A 20,351-nucleotide genomic window follows, 5' to 3' on the forward strand; every position below is an offset into this window, starting at 1 on the left:
GTGCTACAGACAATCAGTCGTTCGAAAACTTATTTAAAAGCAATTTGTATTTCAGTGACAAAAGCATGTTGTTACTAATGCAGCCAAAGTAATTTAATAATTATGTGTTGCGTTTAAAAAAAAATTTCATGTGTTCATATCCTCATAACATTGGAACTGCCAGATGGCTGCTGCTAAAAATGAAATCATTTACGACCTTAATTTAAGAAGTAACCAGAAAGGAATAGTAATTAGTTTTGATCATGTTTTTATAAATTTTCAAACATATAGTATTACCGTGAGTTACGTAAGTCAGTACCATTTCCGTAAAGTGCTGTTGTTCATTAACTGTTGTTGGTTCTCGTAACTATAATAATATGACTTTATTATCATCATTTTGTTCATGATATTCGTGTCGTTAACACGTAAGCTAGCATGACTTCATTTTGTTCCGTTGCTGCAATATTATTTACTCTCAGTTCCTAAGTCAGTCGTTATGAAAACATTGCTTTTGCTCGGTTTTGAGCAGGCTACCGTGATTATTCTGCAATCTAAATTTATTCAACCATTTAATTATCCAAAAATATTGCTGGCTGCAGTGAATCACTAACTTATTATTGTCTTATATTTCGATCGTTATTGTATTTAATAGAACCCTGTGATGTAACCATCAGTTTATAGTTGCCTGTATTCTTTTTTTTAAACGTTGTTCTTCGGAAGTGATGTCTCTCTTCCTTTAATTGCAGAACATTAGCTAGATGTGACGCAAAACCTTTTATACAACGGAGACTACAGGTACTTTTTAAACTGTGTCTTAAAATCTCAACAAACCATACCAAGGACTGAAGAACTGACGTCTCTTAAACGCAAGCTTAAGACTAAAAGAATGGGGTCATCAAAGAGCGTTGGAATGAAAGGAATAGAGGTTGTAAATTTATGGGTAAGTCAGGAAAGTGCACAAAGATAAAATACGTAGCATGCTCATAAAGAAATGGGAAACGTTTGCCACGAAAAGTTTGGATATGAATCCGTAGGCAGCGCCTTTCAAAATAACAGAATAAATTCTGTTGTCACTGGTAATGTCCAGGAGCTGGTACAGGACTCTGCCGAGTTTCTAAGCCTTCTGTTACCAGTTGACGATGAAGAAGAATAAAGTCAACAACAGTGGCTACTTAAGAGGCCGATTAACAGTCCGTACAATGTGTCACCAGTAGCAGCAAAGGAGTGTGTCCTGCTTTGGTATAATTTCCAGATTTTTGTCTCTATAAGTTGACTGTATCTTCATACCCTGTTTTTTAAGACGACTTTAACTTTTTAACTACTCCAGAAAATTAAGATTTTTTCCAAATATGGAAACATGTTCCAAGGTACAACATCCTCATGTACCTAGGAATAAATATTTGACTGAATTTTAGAATCTTTGGAATCGACAAAATCTTATCAGTACTGTATCTTAAAATTACCGTATTTAATCTTCTGTCTGTTACACTGGTACTGCTCTACGCACCAATAAACACTAAGTGAAATGAAATTAAGCTGAAGTATTACCAAATACCAGTTATACCTTTTTAACAAAAGCTGATGGAAAGAAACACCAATTTTGTTAAGAACAATAAGAAACTAAGTTCATTTGGAAGTGTCACATGGTAAAAGACCTTTTTCTGCTTCAAGATGAAAGGTAGTGCACCATCGACGAAAATGACTTAACCATCTGCATGTTACATAAAGAGTTATAAGAATTTGTAGCATTTTGCTCACCATAAAATTCTGTACCTGAAGAATTAGCAATATATTTCAAATAGTTTTAGTACACTATACAGTACTAAAATGTGAAGAATCTGAAATTTTTACAAATGCGGCCAAATACAACTTCATATCTCATAGCAACACCTGAAGAAGAAAATAGTGAAAGCCGTAACTTTATTAATTATTTTATTTGGTTCCCTGTTACGGTGCCTCATTAGCACTATCTTCAGCCTAGAGAAGCCATCTATACGTCTGTGGTATTATATGGATCAATAACGTCAACTGGCTTACGTAGATTTCCAAAACTTCTCTATAGAGTTGGACTCTCCACACATACAAAGTAGTTCTACAAATCTACGGAAACCAGTTGAAGTTATAGATCCATATAACAGCACAGACGTTTAGATAACATATCTTTTTGTATAGAGACCTGAAGATGGTACCAATGAGGCAACGAAACTGATAACCAAATTAAATAGTTAAGTGACGGCTGTCAGTATTCATGTTATTTAAGGTATGACTTGGCAAGTACGAAGACAAGCAGTAGAAACTCTTGCAGTGAGCAGGTGGTCATTACTTTTCTGAAATATAAGTCCAGGATGGCTTGCCATGAAAAGCAATAAAGCGGGGCGTGAAGGTGCCGCTGAAGACAACGAAAGTTGTTCTGCTACAAAAAGAAATCTAGACCGCCACACCTGCTTATCGGGCCTTATTGCAGTCGACAGTGAGGTCTCTAATCCACTGTGACTGGGACCTCTCCAGACACGCCTCCGCCGCTCATCGGGTGTCAGTTCGAAGCAGGGCGGAGGTATTCAGCCGCTAAATAATTGTTAAAATTCTTGGGTAAACTTTCTCCTGTCAATTATGTTGCACAATTCGCAACTAATCTCGGTCATTGACCATTATGAAACTTAGTTGGCATAAACGGTAGGAAAGTTATACCTTCATTTAAACAAAAGTATTTGGCTCTTTTAAGACAATACCTGTGTACGATAATTTTCGTCGAGGAACAGGTCCACATCGACAGTTAGTAACGCACATTGTATTAATTATGGTATAACTTCCATGCCGTTTTCCAGAAAAGTTTGGTTATGATAATTGACTGAAACTAGAGCGAATTGTGCAAAGCAAATGACAGCTGAAGGTTTCGTCATGAATTTTAACGATTCCATTTCAGTCAGTGAGACTCCAGGCCGAAGAGAGCGGTGGGGTTCCTACCTGACTGTCGACAGCCATACGGCCCGACAACAAGTACTGATGGTCAGGGATGCAATTTCTTTTCATATCAGGACGACTTTGGTTGTCATCTGTGGCACACTCACAGCACAGCGGTATGTCAACGACGGCCTACGGCCTGTTTTGTTGCCCTCCATCCCAACCCATCATACGTTTATAATTCAGAAAGATAATGCCCACCCACACAGAGCAAGAGTTTCTACGGGTGGTCTTCGTGCTAGCCAATCTCTACCTTGGCCTATAGTGTCACCTGCTCTCTCCCCGAACGAGAATATTCGGAGCATTATAGGCAGGATCCTCCAACGATATCGGGGTTTGGATGATCCAAAGCACCTGTTGGACAGAATCTGGCACGATATCCCTCAAGAGGACATACAACAATTTTGTCAATCAATGACAAGCCGAATAACTGTTTGCGTCAGTACCAGAGGTGGATCTTTGCGTTATTAACTTGCTCAGTATGTGAAATGCTCTCTCTTGAATAAATATTCCAGTTTTCTGAAACTGTAAAGGTTTGTTTTTCTGTACATATACGTCACGTCTACCGATTTACGTCCTTTTTTTTGTCTTGGAGTGTGTATTTATTTGAGACTGGTAAATTACTGCTAAAATCGGAAAGTAGAATGGAGCACTCAAGTGTATTACAAAAAGACATCGCGAAGGAGAGTCACAGGCTTCCATGTATGGTCAATTTTTGGGACATAGAGCGTCTTCTTGGACTGCTGGAAAGAAGTAGGCAAGTTAGTGAAGTTGCGCAATATGCAGACGAGCTGCTGGTTATTGTCTCAGGAGATTACAGACCATAGATGAAAAATAAATGTAATGAAACTTCGGCTATAGTGCAAAGATGGCACTTGGACGACATTTGGCAGGCGGCAGTAAGTAAAACAACATACATGAAAGGTAGATTGTCTGTCACACAGAATTTGATCATTAGACTAAACAACTAACCATCCAAGTAGCAGCAGGTGTGTCGGTATCTCGGTCAGCATCTAGATGAAAGACAGACTCCTAATGACCACCTAAAGGCAGTGTCCCACTGAGCAAAAGGAATTATGAACGAGATTGCTGGTATCGCCATTGTCCAGTGCATAATACCGTATGACGTAGTGGGAAAGTATAATGAAGCTATCTTGACAGCTGTAGTTGGCTCAGAGCCAGTGTCTGGGCACACAAACGGAGGTAGGGAGAGTGTTGAAAATCTTCGGTAGAATGCAGAGGGGAATACTTTTGTAACACACTAGTGTATTAAAGGCAACTCAAATGGAGACCGTATTAGAAATCATGGAACTGCGTCCCAAGTCTTTTAGATCCAAAGGAGGGGAACCATTTATTGGCTATGACGAGGGAACATAATAAAAATGCGGGTAATAAGTGGTGACTTGCTGAACAGTAGAAATGCCGTACCGAAATGAGTAAACAAAGAATGGCAACAAATTTGTACAAGTGCATTACTGGCAATAGGACACAGCAGAAGGAACAACTTAGTTCTCAATAAAGGTCTCGTCCACTTCATCTAGAGGATGGATCCTACTGCTCCTTTTGAATGCTTTAAGTGTGGAGAAGATGACAGCTAAGCGTGTTGTGACACTGGAACCCTGGAGCATGTCACTCTTCATTCTAGGACAGATAATGGTAACGTTACAGATGTGTCGTCCGAGTAATATCGACGTAGTAAATACTGAAATCCAGAGAGACATGCTCTAGCATGTATTCACTTGCCAAACTAACTGCGGGCGTACATCACTCCTAGGACGCCACTTAATATTCCGAGGCCGGCGATGCGCGACTGCGGCAGAAAATTCGAATGCTTGAGCCAGCAAGAAAGTGACACATCTAGCGCTGACACTATGTAGATCTCGTAGTAATAGGGCCATAAGACGTAAAGCGAAATATACTGTCTGGGTCGTCTCAGGCATGGACTCGTGATAGTCCAGGAGATATGCCGAAGGTTTACTCCAGGTATTCTGACTCCGAAGTCTAAGGAAATAGAAACCAGTGCCACAAAAGGAAGAATCTCGAGGCGAAGTGGCAGTGAAGAGGAGAGCTACGAGGAAAGAAGATATGTTCATATTCTCTTCTGATAGACTCGCAGTTGAATGAAACAGCACAACATGCACTAATAGTTGGAAATCAGAACTCTATCACCCTGCTAGAGGCTGATATTTAGTGAGACTTGTAGGAACATCTCTATACTTCTTCACGACCCTCGAGTACGGGGGTGATATAAATGTGGTATAACAGTAATAAAAGAGTTTTTCTAAGTCGTAATCATAAAACTCAGCATAGACAATTCAACTACACTCATGGAAATTGAAATAAGAACACCGTGAATTCATTGTCCCAGGAAGGGGAAACTTTATTGACACATTCCTGGGGTCAGATACATCACATGATCACACTAACAGAACCACAGGCACATAGACACAGGCAACAGAGCATGCACAATGTCGGCACTAGTACAGTGTATATCCACCTTTCGCTGCAATGCAGGCTGCTATTCTCCCGTGGAGACGATCGTAGAGATGCTGGATGTAGTCCTGTGGAACGGCTTGCCATGCCATTTCAACCTGGCGCCTCAGTTGGACCAGCGTTCGTGCTGGACGTGCAGACCGCGTGAGACGACGCTTCATCCAGTCCCAAACATGCTCAATGGGGGACAGATCCGGAGATCTTGCTGGCCAGGGTAGTTGACTTACACCTTCTAGAGCACGTTGGGTAGCACGGGATACATGCGGACGTGCATTGTCCTGTTGGAACAGCAAGTTCCCTTGCCGGTCTAGGAATGGTAGAACGATGGGTTCGATGACGGTTAGGATGTACCGTGCACTATTCAGTGTCCCCTCGACGATCACCAGTGGTGTACGGCCAGTGTAGGAGATCGCTCCCCACACCATGATGCCGGGTGTTGGCCCTGTGTGCCTCGGTCGTATGCAGTCCGATTGTGGCGCTCACCTGCACGGCGCCAAACACGCATACGACCATCATTGGCACCAAGGCAGAAGCGACTCTCATCGCTGAAGACGACACGTCTCCATTCGTCCCTCCATTCACGCCTGTCGCGACACCACTGGAGGCGGGCAGCACGATGTTGGGGCGTGAGCGGAAGACGGCCTAACGGTGTGCGGGGCCGTAGCTCAGCTTCATGGAGACGGTTGCGAATGCTCCTCGCCGATACCCCAGGAGCAAGAGTGTCCCTAATTTGCTGGGAAGTGGCGGTGCGGTCCCCTACGGCACTGCGTAGGATCCTACGGTCTTGGCGTGCATCCGTGTGTCGCTGCGGTCCGGTCCCAGGTCGACGGGCACGTGCACCTTCCGCCGACCACTGGCGACAACATCGATGTACTGTGGAGACCTCACGCCCCACGTGTTGAGCAATTCGGCGGTACGTCCACCCGGCCTCCCGCATGCCCACTATACGCCCTCGCTCAAAGTCCGTCAACTGCACATACGGTTCACGTCCACGCTGTCGCGGCATGCTACCAGTGTTAAAGACTGCGATGGAGCTCCGTATGCCACGGCAAACTGGCTGACACTGACGGCGGCGGTGCACAAATGCTGCGCAGCTAGCGCCATTCGACGGCCAACACCGCGGTTCCTGGTGTGTCCGCTGTGCCGTGCGTGTGATCATTGCTTGTACAGCCCTCTCGCAGTGTCCGGAGCAAGTATGGTGGGTCTGACACACCGGTGTCAATGTGTTCTTTTTTCCATTTCCAGGAGTGTATATATAGGGCTGTCACAGTCTGAAAAACTTGTAAGGGTGCTGCAGGGCACGTTGTGATCAGAAATAATTGTTAAGAGAAAGTCTATACTTTGCGCCGTTTCCGAATTATTCAGCGTTGACCTTAGCCAAACAGCCCGGACAAATTGAGCTTTTTGTAAGCTAGCTTTTATTTGTCTCTTACGAAAAAGGCATATTTTAACTGGTAACGAGCATTAGAACAAGTACCGCGTGGAGTGGCCGCGTGGTTTGAGACGTCATGTCACGGACTGCGCAGCCCATCCCGCCGGAGTTTCGAGTCCTCCCTCGGGCATGGGTGTCTGTGTTGTTTTTAGCATGAGTCAGTTTAAGTAGTGAGTAAGTCTAGGGACCGATCTAAACAGTTTGGTCCCTTAGGAATTCACACATATTCGAACAAGTGATCCTCACAGACCAACACACATCTGTGCGTTACCGCATTTTAGCACGTGCCAGTCCTGGTATTTGCGCGCAGAACGACTATATTAGCTAACTACAATTCTAAATAACAAGGACATGAAGCAACGTATCAAATTTTTTCTTAACAATTATTTCTGAGTGCCACCTCCCCTGCAACACCTTTGCAACTTTTCCTGACAGTCAAGGGTGTTTGCAGTAAGCACAGGAATACACGTTTTGCAAAGAAAACCGAATTTTCTTGCTATAATGTATTCAATTTGTTTCAAAGACATTTCGCCTTTTGCTTTAAGGCGTCTCCAGTGGAATCTAGAATGAAATAGTCTGGTTTTGATATTGGGTATCTGTTGAGTATAAAACGAGTCATGTCATATTTTTTATGTAAATAAGAGATTACTTACAGTTATTCGAGTTTTTGGCTGGTATTTGCGTTTCCTCTCATCTAGTCACAAGCAGGAGGTCACGCTATTACTTTTCTCATGAAACATAAGCCCAAGTGACAGAAGAATAACAGTAATCCACAGCAATTATTCAAAGAACTTGATAATTGTGAATAAAAAAGTCCTTAACGTGAAAATGTGGTTATGTTTTTTAATTGAAGTTGTAATGCGACTTCCAGCACGTGACCAGATGAGAGGACACGCAGATAATTGGAGAAACGCGAACAACTGTATGTAATCACTTACTTACGTAAAAAATAAGACAAATTGTTTTATAATCTACTAATTTTGCATACCAAAACAAAAACCGTCTCATTCGAGATTCCACTGAAGACGTCCTGAAGTACACTCCTGGAAATGGAAAAAAGAACACATTGACACCGTTGTGTCAAACCCACCATACTTGCTCCGGACACTGCGAAAGGGCTGTACAAGCAATGATCACACGCACGGCACAGCGGACACACCAGGAACCGCGGTGTTGGCCGTCGAATGGCGCTAGCTGCGCAGCATTTGTGCACCGCCGCCGTCAGTGTCAGCCAGTTTGCCGTGGCATACGGAGCTCCATCGCAGTCTTTAACACTGGTAGCATGCCGCGACAGCGTGGACGTGAACCGTATGTGCAGTTGACGGACTTTGAGCGAGGGCGTATAGTGGGCATGCGGGAGGCCGGGTGGACGTACCGCCGAATTGCTCATCACGTGGGGCGTGAGGTCTCCACAGTACATCGATGTTGTCGCCAGTGGTCGGCGGAAGGTGCACGTGCCCGTCGACCTGGGACCGGACCGCAGCGACACACGGATGCACGCCAAGACCGTAGGATCCTACGCAGTGCCGTAGGGGACCGCACCGCCACTTCCCAGCAAATTAGGGACACTGTTGCTCCTGGGGTATCGGCGAGGACCATTCGCAACCGTCTCCATGAAGCTGGGCTACGGTCCCGCACACCGTTAGGCCGTCTTCCGCTCGCGCCCCAACATCGTGCAGCCCGCCTCCAGTGGTGTCGCGACAGGCGTGAATGGAGGGACGGATGGAGACGTGTTGTCTTCAGCGATGAGAGTCGCTTCTGCCTTAGTGCCAATGATGGTCGTATGCGTGTTTGGCGCCGTGCAGGTGAGCGCCACAATCAGGATTGCATACGACCGAGGCACACAGGGCCAACAGCCGGCATCATGGTGTGGGGAGCGATCTCCTACACTGGCCGTACACCACTGGTGATCGTCGAGGGGACACTGAATAGTGCACGGTACATCCAAACCGTCATCGAACCCATCGTTCTATCATTCCTAGACCGGCAAGGGAACTTGCTGTTCCAACAGGACAATGCACGTCCGCATGTATCCCGTGCCACCCAACGTGCTCTAGAAGGTGTAAGTCAACTACCCTGGCCAGCAAGATCTCCGGATCTGTCCTCCATTGAGCATGTTTGGGACTGGATGAAGCGTCGTCTCACGCGGTCTGCACGTCCAGCACGAACGCTGGTCCAACTGAGGCGCCAGGTGGAAATGGCATGGCAAGCCGTTCCACAGGACTACATCCAGCATCTCTACGATCGTCTCCATGGGAGAATAGCAGCCTGCATTGCTGCGGAAGGTGGATATACACTGTACTAGTGCCGACATTGTGCATGCTCTGTTGCCTGTGTCTATGTGCCTGTGGTTCTGTCAGTGTGAACATGTGATGTATCTGACCCCAGGAATGTGTCAATAAAGTTTCCCCTTCCTGGGACAATGAATTCACGGTGTTCTTATTTCAATTTCCAGGAGTGTAAAAGCGAAGAGCGTCTGGAACGGATAAATACATTGCAGCAAAAAAAAAAAAAAAAAAAAAAAAAAAAAAAAAAAAAAAAAAAAAAAAAAAAAAGCCACTTTTGCTTGCGAAACGAATATTTTAAGACTCTGTCTCACCACTCTGTATTAATCTTAGTTCAGCTTATCGTGTAATTCTAACTTATTTGTAATATACTGACACACTAACATACTACAATTAGAAACGCAGCTACACTATAATCTAACATAGCAGGATAATAAAGCTGTTACGTTGAGCAGAATACATGCGCAATCGCTTTAATAACAGAAGTAAAACGACTTTCTGTGGTACATAGACAACAAGTCCTAATTCAGTGCCAGGAAATAAATGAAAATAAATAAAAACATTTAATTCCAGACATTTTGTGCTGCAACCTCTTCCAATTTATCGCATAGCTCGCACGTTACTTTTCTCATTTTCTTAACATCTCTTCATATTTTAGTTTCACAGTTAAATATTTTTACGTATTTAACTGCCAATTTATTTGGGAAATATCAATTACGTATACTTGTTGGTAAGTGGTAAGTCCAGTATACTTTTAAGTAACTGGATTCTAAGATCGCGACATCAGTTCAGTATCAAACGATTCAAAAGCACCCACTACTGCTAAGGATATGTTAACACATTCCATGAAAGTATCCCTACAATATTCCAAATGAAGTCTACCCCTGACAATCGTGCTGTTAATTATAACAATTTTATCTGAACTTTCACAGCTGTCTGGAATTCTTAAAAACCCTTCTGACGAGAGCACGGTTTTAAGTCTTTAATAACGTGGCAGGGGTTTTGCCGGCTTCTTTCGCCGTAACTGCAGAGCGTGTAAATCTGGAATCACATTGCATAGAAGTGAAGACGATGCAATGCTGGGTTAGATTAATGCATCTTATGCAGTGAAAGATGCGGCAGTTCACGCTCCGTGTGAAACAGAGCTTCCATTAAAAGAAATCATTTAAAGGTGCACGTTCCGTGCCATGGCTCAAGAATTAGCTATGGAAGCAAATTTTATATTTCCTGATTTCATGACAACCATTCGATGAGGGAAACGAAAGACAACACATTTACAACACGTTGAGGCTTATTTTGAAAATGAATCCAAGAACTCACACAGCAATCCATGGCTAATATATGATAAAAAGGTCAACATTTAAGTCCATTCTTCCTTCTAACGTGCGTTTACTCTATTGTACCAAGATATTCTGTAAAAGTTTTCGGATATGATAAATGTTGAATCGAGAACTCTGTACAGCGGGTACAGTGTGCAAATATTCTACCAGGTTAATTTCAAAATGAGCCTAACTCCTCGCTTCTGACTATCGTTCCAGGTAGGCACTTGTTTGAAATAGACCTCACAAATGTCAACAAACGCTGTGGCCGAGTACTCATGAAAATAATAGTGTCGCTGTCTGTGTCCCAGAAAAATTAGATACGGCTGTTAACGATCTATGTACTTGGAAATATTATTTCATGGTGATTCTGTTGATTACTGTGAAATGCCGCTTCTGGTTACCTATAGAAAGTTCCGAGTTTTGCTAGGGAATAGTTTCTCTAGCTGCAGTGCAAAGCATTAAATGTTCATTGAGAGCACAGACGAAATAAAACTGTGGTATTCCGCTGTAACGCATTAGGATAAAGCTTGGAATATATAGAGGGATAACTGGGGAAACGGATGCGAACTGGAGTAGATCTGTTATACTGAGCACAAATGGAAATTCTGGGAGAGTGCGGCTCGTCTTCTAAGAAGAGACCACAAAAGGGTACTGTGCGATCTATTTTCCAGAACCGCCATACTGTGTGGGAGTTTCTGAGAACTGATTAGAGGGAAGACGTCGGAAGGGCTCAGAATTAGCTGCTGGCGTTTTATCTCGTCGACTCAGATGTTTCTATGGTGTTGCGGAGAAGCTTAAAGATCTCAAATGGGCGCCATTTTAGAGGAAACCTTCACACAAAGAAGTCCGTAATGCACAGTGTTGCCGCCAGAGATGGCTCTAGTAATCCTCCCTGGAGTTGCAACTTGAGTTATTGATGAATATTTAACTTTGCTTTATACATGCTGTATTGAACTGTTTGAGGGCAGAGGCTGTGTTATAAATTTAAGAAATTTTTTCTACTGCTTCAGTCAATTTCTAATAAACTTTATTAGCGCGACAACTGACGGCAACATGTTGCGTTACAGTTAGCTGAGGTGAGATAAGCAAATAAATGAATCCTTTACTACAGCGATAAGAATCGGTACAGAACCTCACTGGCACACCCAGCAAATAATCCTCACCTCACTTCAGATTAATGTGCATGTAACTGTAGTGCATCTGATGATGGCAGAATGTTGCCGAAACGTAACATGCTAGTAAATATTTGTGGCTGAAGCAGTAAAAATTCTTTCATGAACTGATGAACCTCTCTTTCACCAAGGAAACTAAAGCTGCCGTGTACGTGTGTCTGCCGTGCAGCTACGACGTGCGTGGCAAGCTGCAGCTTCCGTCGCTGCACTGGCAGGAGCGGCGCGTGCTGGGCGACCGCGCCAGCTTCGACGCGCCCAGCCCTGTGGCGACGCCCTGGGCCTCCGGCGTCGCGGCGCTCACCATCCGTGACGTACAGCGCCGTGACGACGCTCTCTACCGCTGCCGCGTCGACTTCCGGCGCTCGCCCTCCAGAAACTTCCGCGTTCAGCTCGCCGTCATCGGTGAGTACATGCCTTGTCCAGCTGCGGCCTTCGTTGTTGCTATTCATGTGCTTTGCCTTACAGTCCTTACACGTCGATTAAAGTTCATTTATTTATTAGACCCTCAGCCACTGCCAACCATTTACCCAGCTAACTGATAGGCGCGTTTGTATTATATTCTGGCTGAGTATCCAGCATCACATGGGTATGTAAGTATTCCGATCTCCTCTTTCGCCTGTCTGTCCATCTCCTCTAACCCCCTCTCTTATTTCAACTTCCCAACAACCCACTCTCCATTTCCTCCTGCCCCCCTCTCCGTCCATCTCTTCCCACCCTGTCTCTGCCCATCTGTTCCTACCTTCTCCGTCTGTCCGTCTGCTCATTCTCACCTCTGTCATCCTTCTCCTCCCCCATCTCCTCCTCCGCTTCTCTGTGTCCATCCTGTTCTTCCCTCTCTGCCAGACGTGATGGCCGAGCGACGGCCGCAGGTTCGAATCCTGCCTCGGGCATGGATGTGTGTGATGTCCTTTGGATAGTTAGGTTTAAGTAGTTCTAAGATCTAGGGGACTGATGACCTCAGATATTAAGTCCGATAGTAAACAGAGCCATTTGTACCATCTTCCCCCTCTCCCTGTTCATCTTCTCCTCCCCGTTATTCTGCTCCCTTTTGCTTCCTCAATCCATCTCCCCCTCTCCCTCTCTGTTCATCTACTTTTCCCTTTCGCTGTCATTTCCTCTACCCCTCTCTCTGGTCACTCCTGCTTCCACCACTTTTCACATCGAGTGAGGAAAGCGCAGTGGTTAGCACACTAGACTCGCATTTGGCAGGACGACGTTTCAAACCCGCGTCCGGCCATCCTGATTTAGTTTCCCTCAATCGCTTAAGGCAAATGTCGAGATGGTTTCTTCGAAAGGGCACTGCCATTCCTCCATCCTCCTTAATCTCATGCTCCGTCTCTAATGACCTCGTTGTCTATTCTTCCTCTTACTCGTCCTCCTCCTCCTCATTCTCCTCCTCCTCCTCCTTCTCCTCCTTCTCTTCCCCCTCTGTCTCTCTCTTACTTCCCCAATCTCTCTCCGCCATTTCCTCTTTCCTTTCTACGTCCATCCCTTCCACTCCCCTCTCTCTGATCGATTCCTTTTCCCCTCGCTTTGTCCATCTCCTCATTCCGCTTCTCTCTCCAGGTTATCACCCTCACACGCTGGTGGTTCTTAACCTCACACTATTTCTTTCCACTTCGTAAGTAATAGGTGTACCAAATTTGGTTAAAATCGTTCCATATGTTTGGGAAGAGCATCTACTCTTGGCTTAGGCCACGTGCTCATATGTCAAATATATTGTAAGTATGTTTCACATATCTCACACGTATTTGTTCACGTATTTCACCTGTATCTTGTATTATTTTTTATGGAAGCTTTGTTTCATACGTTGTGTGAGTAGCCCGTCTTTCACCGCATAAGATGCATTAATTTACCCTCTTATTCTCTTACTCGAACGCTTTGGCTATTTAATTATGAGCGTTGCTTCGTCGTCACTTCGTCTTCCAATTGCACTTTCACTCAGCTCACTGTTCATAACAACGTATCTCCTGAACTATATAATTTTGGTGGTACATCCAGCAATACACGTGCGTACTGTCTGCTAAATCGGTTCTAGGCGCTTCAGTCTGGAACCGCGCGACCGTTACGGTCGCTGGTTCGAATCCTGCCTTGGGCATGGATGTGTGTGATGTCCTTAGGTTAGTTAGGTTTAAGTGGTTCTAGGGGAATGATGACCTCAGATGTTATGTTCCATAGTGCTCAGAGCCATTTGAACCATTTGTCTGCGAAATGTTTTGTGAGTGGAAGTAGTGCGTAGTAAACAAGTAACTTTGCACGCCTCTCAGATTTTAGCATCATATGTCCTGAACTACGTCTGCAAAATGATACGAGTATATTTTGTAGGTACATTCAGCGACATATGTGGATGCTGTGGCAAATGATAAATGAAGCTGTCAGAGGTAAGTAACCCTGATCCTGAAATGTCCGAATCGGAAGTTACAAGTGAAAATCTTTCTCATGCGACTGACAGTGGACCTCTTGCACTGCAAGCTTTCTGCTTTCCCCATTTTTGGAGGATGTAGTATGCACAAAAGCAAGAAAAAATTGTCTAATAATCATGGACTCGAAACTCGTACATATCTCAAGAGCTGTGAGCACTTGTTCACTAGAAGAGATATGTTTCATTGTGGCGCAGATGATCGGGTGCTCACAACTATAGAGTCCACGTTTACTAGACATTTTTCGCTGTTTTTGCTTATGTGGTCTCTAAATATGGAAAGGAAAGAGCATGCAGTAGAATAGGTTCAGTTACAGAGATATCAGAACAATATTCGCTTCTAACTGTCGACTCGGTCATTCCTGGACCCGGATCCCTTACCTCAAACTGAAGCATATACCCTTCTCCATCATACCTGAAAGTATGTCACATTATCACGGAATATTGATTACAAGAATATGAAAACTGGAGATGAATCATACGTACAGTATGAAAATTATTATTACGTCTGTTAAAAGGTTGCCTTCTGCCCCTGAGGGAGGAATTAGCGGATAGCTGCAGCAAACCAGCCAGAAGACTGATTACAAAAAAGCGAGAAGAAAAATCGAACGCTGACTGCCTACTTCGTATGCTAAATGTCAGCAATAATTTCTCGATAACCGCCTGTCAATCTTAGGCTGTTTACATCTCGACAAGTAGCCGGCAGTTCTTTTATAAAAAAAGTTTATGCTTTTAAGGTAACGAAAACAAGTGATACAGGATACCTGTAAGGCGATATATCCTTTCCTCCATTTTTGATATTAAAATATTCGGTTTACGAACTCAAAACTCTATGTGTAGCAGATGGATTGTGATTAGCCTCTCTTCAAGTGGAGGTTCTTACAGAGCATGACAGAATTCTACATCGAGCTGCAGATAGACTACTCCGTGTCTATTAAAACCTTCACCCGTGTCGACTATTAAACACATTAGTGCATTGGCAATTAGAAGCAAACATGGGGCTTACATTGTATATGACACGAACAGGCACTTAACACTCAGTTAGTCGCTGATCCTGCCCACCTATCTCTTGGATGCACTTTTTATTTCTCCTTGTATAAAATCAAATTACGAATGAAGGTAGTCTTGGACACAGAAAGACAAATTTCATTAGTTTTCCCTCACACAGTAAAGCGAACAGGAAACCCTAAACGATAACAACTGTTGTAACTGACTGTAACAGTGGTTATAATGGGAGTTTTTAAGCACACAAGAAGTTAAGAGGTGAAGGATCGTACATCTTCCCTGAAGCAGTTGGTATGTTCTTACAGTCCCTTTTTTAGGTGAAAGTTTGCTGCTGGAGACAGGGGTACGCACTACATGAACCAAATAGATATCTTTCGATTCAATTTTTTTTTTTGTTTTTCTAACATTGTTTACCTCTCTTCTTCGTGACTGTAACACTTTGTTTGGTTTCACTTATGTCATTAATCCTCCTTTGCTCATTCACCCCTAGAGGTTCACCATGTGTAGATGACAGAGATAAAGAGAAACATGGATTTCAGATTCTTCCATTCTGCCAGTGGAAAATTCGTTTAATACACCACAAAGGAGATATACATGAAACATATAATATGCTTACTTATTTCTTCGACGTTCAGTTCTGAATGGAACCCAATGATCTTCATTTCGCATTTCATAAGGCAATGCAGGGAGAACACATATTTGCTACAGTATCAAATTTTATTTACATTGTACAATGAGAAAATTTCAAGTTCCATTTTATTCCCTTCTTCAACGTCAATCGCACCATAAAAATGTAATCTGGAAAGCAGGATGACATAGTTCTTCATATCAGAACTTTTCATTTACTTGCTAAGGCTCGTCAGGCATGTTTAACAGCACCAATTTTCAAATTACTTCTGTAACACATTTTGTAATCAACTACAGCGAATATTATTGCCATACACTTGGTAGGATTTGAAAGCGATACAGTTCAGGTTAGTTCTAATGTTTCACTATTTTGATGTCATTTATTACAGTTGGTTATTAAACATTTAAAGCAACCTATGACTGCCAGAAGGTGATTAGTTTTGTTTGTTAAAGACCTTATTTTTCTGTCTTTAGACTTTAACGAAGAGATCTAAACCAGTTTTAATTCCATATCTGGACGAAGCATTTCAGTTCGGAAGCCGTCGTGTTCCATATTTATTCTAGATTCATTCACCTTGCTTTATACAATCCACGTGCGTCAAATAATGCTACAAAATCCTTTCTCTCAGTGAAAGCAGTCTGCCTGATTTGTTTGCGACACCAAACATCGTATATTTTATTCATATTTTTCACTACACTTTCCCACATAGCAGCGGTGTAAGCCAATTTTGTGGGATTCTTTATTTTTGATGAGGTGTAGGGTGATTTTATTCACAGCAAAGATTTTATGATTTGTCTTTCCTCCTTGCACAGAACTTTATAAAATTGTAGGTTCTGATAGTCTTTATGAGACCAAGAAATGTATTTCTCGTTACTCTGTTCATATTGGAATTCTCCTCCCTGTCCTCGAGCATCGTAGTAACACCTGTGTGACATTCTTCACATTCACGGCTATCAACGTCTTCCTCTGTAAAGTTTTCACTCAATAAGAGTTCCATAAGTTTCTGGATATCCTCTTCTCTGTCCAGTTAAATTTTATGTCCGTACCATCTTTTAACAACGAAAAAATCGTAAATATTTATACTGAAGAATATATGTCATAAATTTCAGGAAAGACTAACGTCCAGGGATCTGGAGAAGTAGTTTAATAAAAATAGTTGCCAGCGTCTCTTCGATACACAGAGGCTTCTGACAATATTTGGGCATTGTTAAAGAAGGTGATAAGCTGAAATACTTGTGAAATTAAGTTATAAAGTGCAGTTGGAAAAACATTTAATTTACACAGAGGTATTTGCACAGTTGGTCTCTCATAGATGAAATTCATCCCTGACACGCGTAATAATGCACAACTCACGACAGCGACAATACTGAGAAACGTGCTCCTGGAATACACGAAGATAGACAGGTGGGGTCTATTTCCAGAGTTACCTAACTTCCGAAAAAATAAATGTACTTGTACCTGAGTACACAAAGCGACTAAAGACGTTTTAATGAGCGTGCCCATATCTGCAGTCTTAATGTGGTGTGTTAAAGTGTGGTAACGATGAGCTTCGATTGAACAGTGGCAACAGAGATTTCCAGTCAGAAAAGGAATCTTACTCTATAAATTGAAGTACAAAATTAGGAAACTGCACATAAAACAAAATCAGTCTTCTTGTCAATCTTTAAGTTCCTGACTTGAGCTGAATTCAATGTTTAATAGAAGTAAACAATAAGATGGTTCATCTCAGTTTTGCTCTTTGCCACTACTATAATTTGATGCCTCCATAGCAAACACTAGACTACTAGCGTTTGATGTAAGAAGAGGAGGAGGGGGGAATTTAAATTTTTTGTTAAGAGTAGAAAAGTTTTTCCACGCTCAGAAACAATTTGAATTGGGTACCTTTTTTATAAAGAACATTTAGACGTTTAGTTATTTGAGCTACATTTCATAAAAAAGACTATAAAACTTTGTACTTTCTATTCATGCTTGTAGTTTTTCAAGTAGTATACTGTAGAGTGACACTTCACAAGCTAGATTCAGTTGTTACTCTACAATTTTTGCTGACAAAAAAACTTACACGTTCTATTGATAATCAAAGAGGCTTTCTTTGTGTTACAACCAAGTCTTTCAGATTAAAACATTCCGAAGAATATCTGCGTTGGCACAAGTAACAACAATGTCATAAATATAGCCACAAAAACTGGATAACGCCACTCACTTGCACTAGGTACCTGTGCAATACCGCAAGGCAATCGTAGTTGGTGTTGAGACACAAAAATTTTTCTGATGATACTTTCAAAGGAAAGTTAGATATGCATCTGGTAACTCCAGCTGGGATAAACATTCAACAGTGTTCAAACACGCGAAAAAATATCATGACTGAAGCATAGTAATAATCACAACAGTCTGATCAGTGGCACCTTTAAAGCCATCTCAAAGGCAAGAGGCCACTCGATTTCCTCTGCACAGCCGATTTCCTTCCCTATCCTTGAAGCATTGCGAGTTTGTACCCAGTTCCTAATGACCTCGATGTCGACGGAACGTTGAACCCTAATTTTCCTTCTTTTCTTAGAAATCGGTTTCTTCATTATAATTGAAAGGGAATTCCAGAAACTTGCTGGTAAGCCACACATAGGTCCTTATCCTACGAGCAATCTAGTTCTTCCTTCGCAGCATCTTGCAAGGTGTGTAGGGTAAGCAAAACGTATTACTACTGTCACATGCAAGTAAACACGAACCTCTGTATTTACAGGTCATCCAAGTCCTCAAGCAATTACCTTGTCGGTTAGTTAAATATTCCATTTGTCATTTGAACGAATACCACACTATCCTATAAATAATTTTATTTTTTCCGAGCTCTACACTTAAAACTAGTATCAGTTTTTAAATATAAATTCTTCTATGGATAAGAAGGAGTTGTCCAGAAGAAGTGATCTGAGGCTACATTTGAAACTTGCTCTGCTACATGCCAGACTTTCTATGTTATTGGGTAAACGATCAAAAATTGTCTCTCTTTTGAAACCTACGATTGCTTCAGTAATGGTTAATGGAAGTCAGTTTACTTCTCGTTTGACACGTATGGATTTCGCAATTGCTTTCGTATTGAGGTGGATTATTTACAACAGATTTCGTTAATGAATATACACTGATGAGCCAGAACGTCATAACTAACCTCTTAATAGTGGGTTTGGCCGTCTTTGGAGCGAAATACGTCACTGATTCTACGTATCAAGGATCTGACGGTTTGTTGTTAGGTTTGTGGAGGTATGGAGCATTAGGTGTCTACGCAGGGGACATCTAATATGCTGATTTGTGTAAGCGGTGATGGCACCCGATAGCGACCCAGATGGGTACCATTGAGTTTACATCAGAGCAAATTTTGTATGCGAGACATCAACGTTGATCCACTAAAATGCTCCTCAAACCACTGCTTCACGGTTATAGCTATGACACACAGACAATTTTACCGCTGAAAGATGACATCGCCGTCGGGGAAGATGTTAAGCATGAAGGGATGCAGGTCGTTCGCAGCTGTCGGCATGTCTTCGATTACTATCACAGGTCCCATGCAAGCGCTGGAGAATAATACTCCAACGACCAGTCTTCGTCCACGGTGCGTTGCACGTTTGGAGCCGCCGTTCACTTCGATGACGGCGTTTGTGGAGACGACCATCGACTTAGTGTAGCAAAAGTATGATTCATCCGAAGAACCGACACGTCTCCATTGATCGACGGTCGAACCCTGATGGCCCGTGTCCACTACAATTGTCATTGAGGATGTCAACATGTGATCACTTAGGGGTGGTCTGCTGCGGAGCTCTATCTTTAACAATATACGATGAACGGTGTGCTCCGAAATATTTGTGCGTGAACCAGCTTTGTGCTCTTTCGGCAGAGATGCCTCAGAACACCATCTATCCTACGTTACAGAGCTGGGAAACCTCCAAACATCATGTTCTGTGAAGAATCCTGGACTTCCCACCATTTAGCGCCTAGTTCTAGTTTCACGCTTTACCTCTTTCCGTAGATGGTCACTATAGTAGCGCGCAACCTTCAAACAGTTTCACCGTTTTCGATATATTCTTTCACAGGCTCAGTGTAAAAATAATCTGCCATTTGCCAAAGTCGCTTATCTCAATGGATTTCCCCATTTTCAGACCATATCGTTGCAAGTATGATCTACCATACTGTGGGGCGGCGATTAAGTTGTAAAAAAATAAATTACTGTATAAATGCTTGCATGTTGAATCAGTTTCAGGCTTTTAGAATGTTGTTAATGCTGTCTTTCGCCGTTATCAACACTGGCTCTCTATTTACTTTTTAGCACCCAGAAAGTGATTTAACAAAACGTGAAGCCTGTAATTAGAGTTCCTAGTGCCCACTTCATCTGAGAATACCATTATAGCTGCAGCTTATAGCTCTGAGGAATTAGGAGATTGTCCGGGATTTCTAATCAAAAACGATTTTTCCAAAATAGTTGAGTATATTCTGAAATTCACTGATAAAAAACACAAGTATCCCTTCAACCTAACTGACAGAGCAGTTCAGAGTCTAATGCGCTGATGCAACTATAAATGTCCGAATTAAATGTTGAAATGAATGCTCGCCATAATTTGATGAGATTATTTCAGCAAACGCTACGCTAAATAATTGGTAGAATGTCTGTCCCGCGG

General features: G+C 42.7%; 1 protein-coding gene across 1 annotated transcript in view; it reads left to right on the forward strand.

Moving 5' to 3' along the window:
• Positions 1 to 11,754: 11,754 nt before the first annotated feature.
• LOC124795902 (nephrin-like) overlaps positions 11,755 to 20,351 on the forward strand; it is a 349,584-nt gene continuing 340,987 nt past the window's right edge. Inside the window, exon 1 of the mRNA XM_047259981.1 lies at positions 11,755 to 12,046. Coding sequence (XP_047115937.1) covers positions 11,755 to 12,046 — 292 coding nt within the window. The remainder of the gene's footprint in view (positions 12,047 to 20,351) is intronic.

This window comes from Schistocerca piceifrons, chromosome 4 (genome assembly GCF_021461385.2).
Source record: "Schistocerca piceifrons isolate TAMUIC-IGC-003096 chromosome 4, iqSchPice1.1, whole genome shotgun sequence".
Taxonomy (NCBI): Eukaryota; Metazoa; Arthropoda; class Insecta; order Orthoptera; family Acrididae; genus Schistocerca; species Schistocerca piceifrons.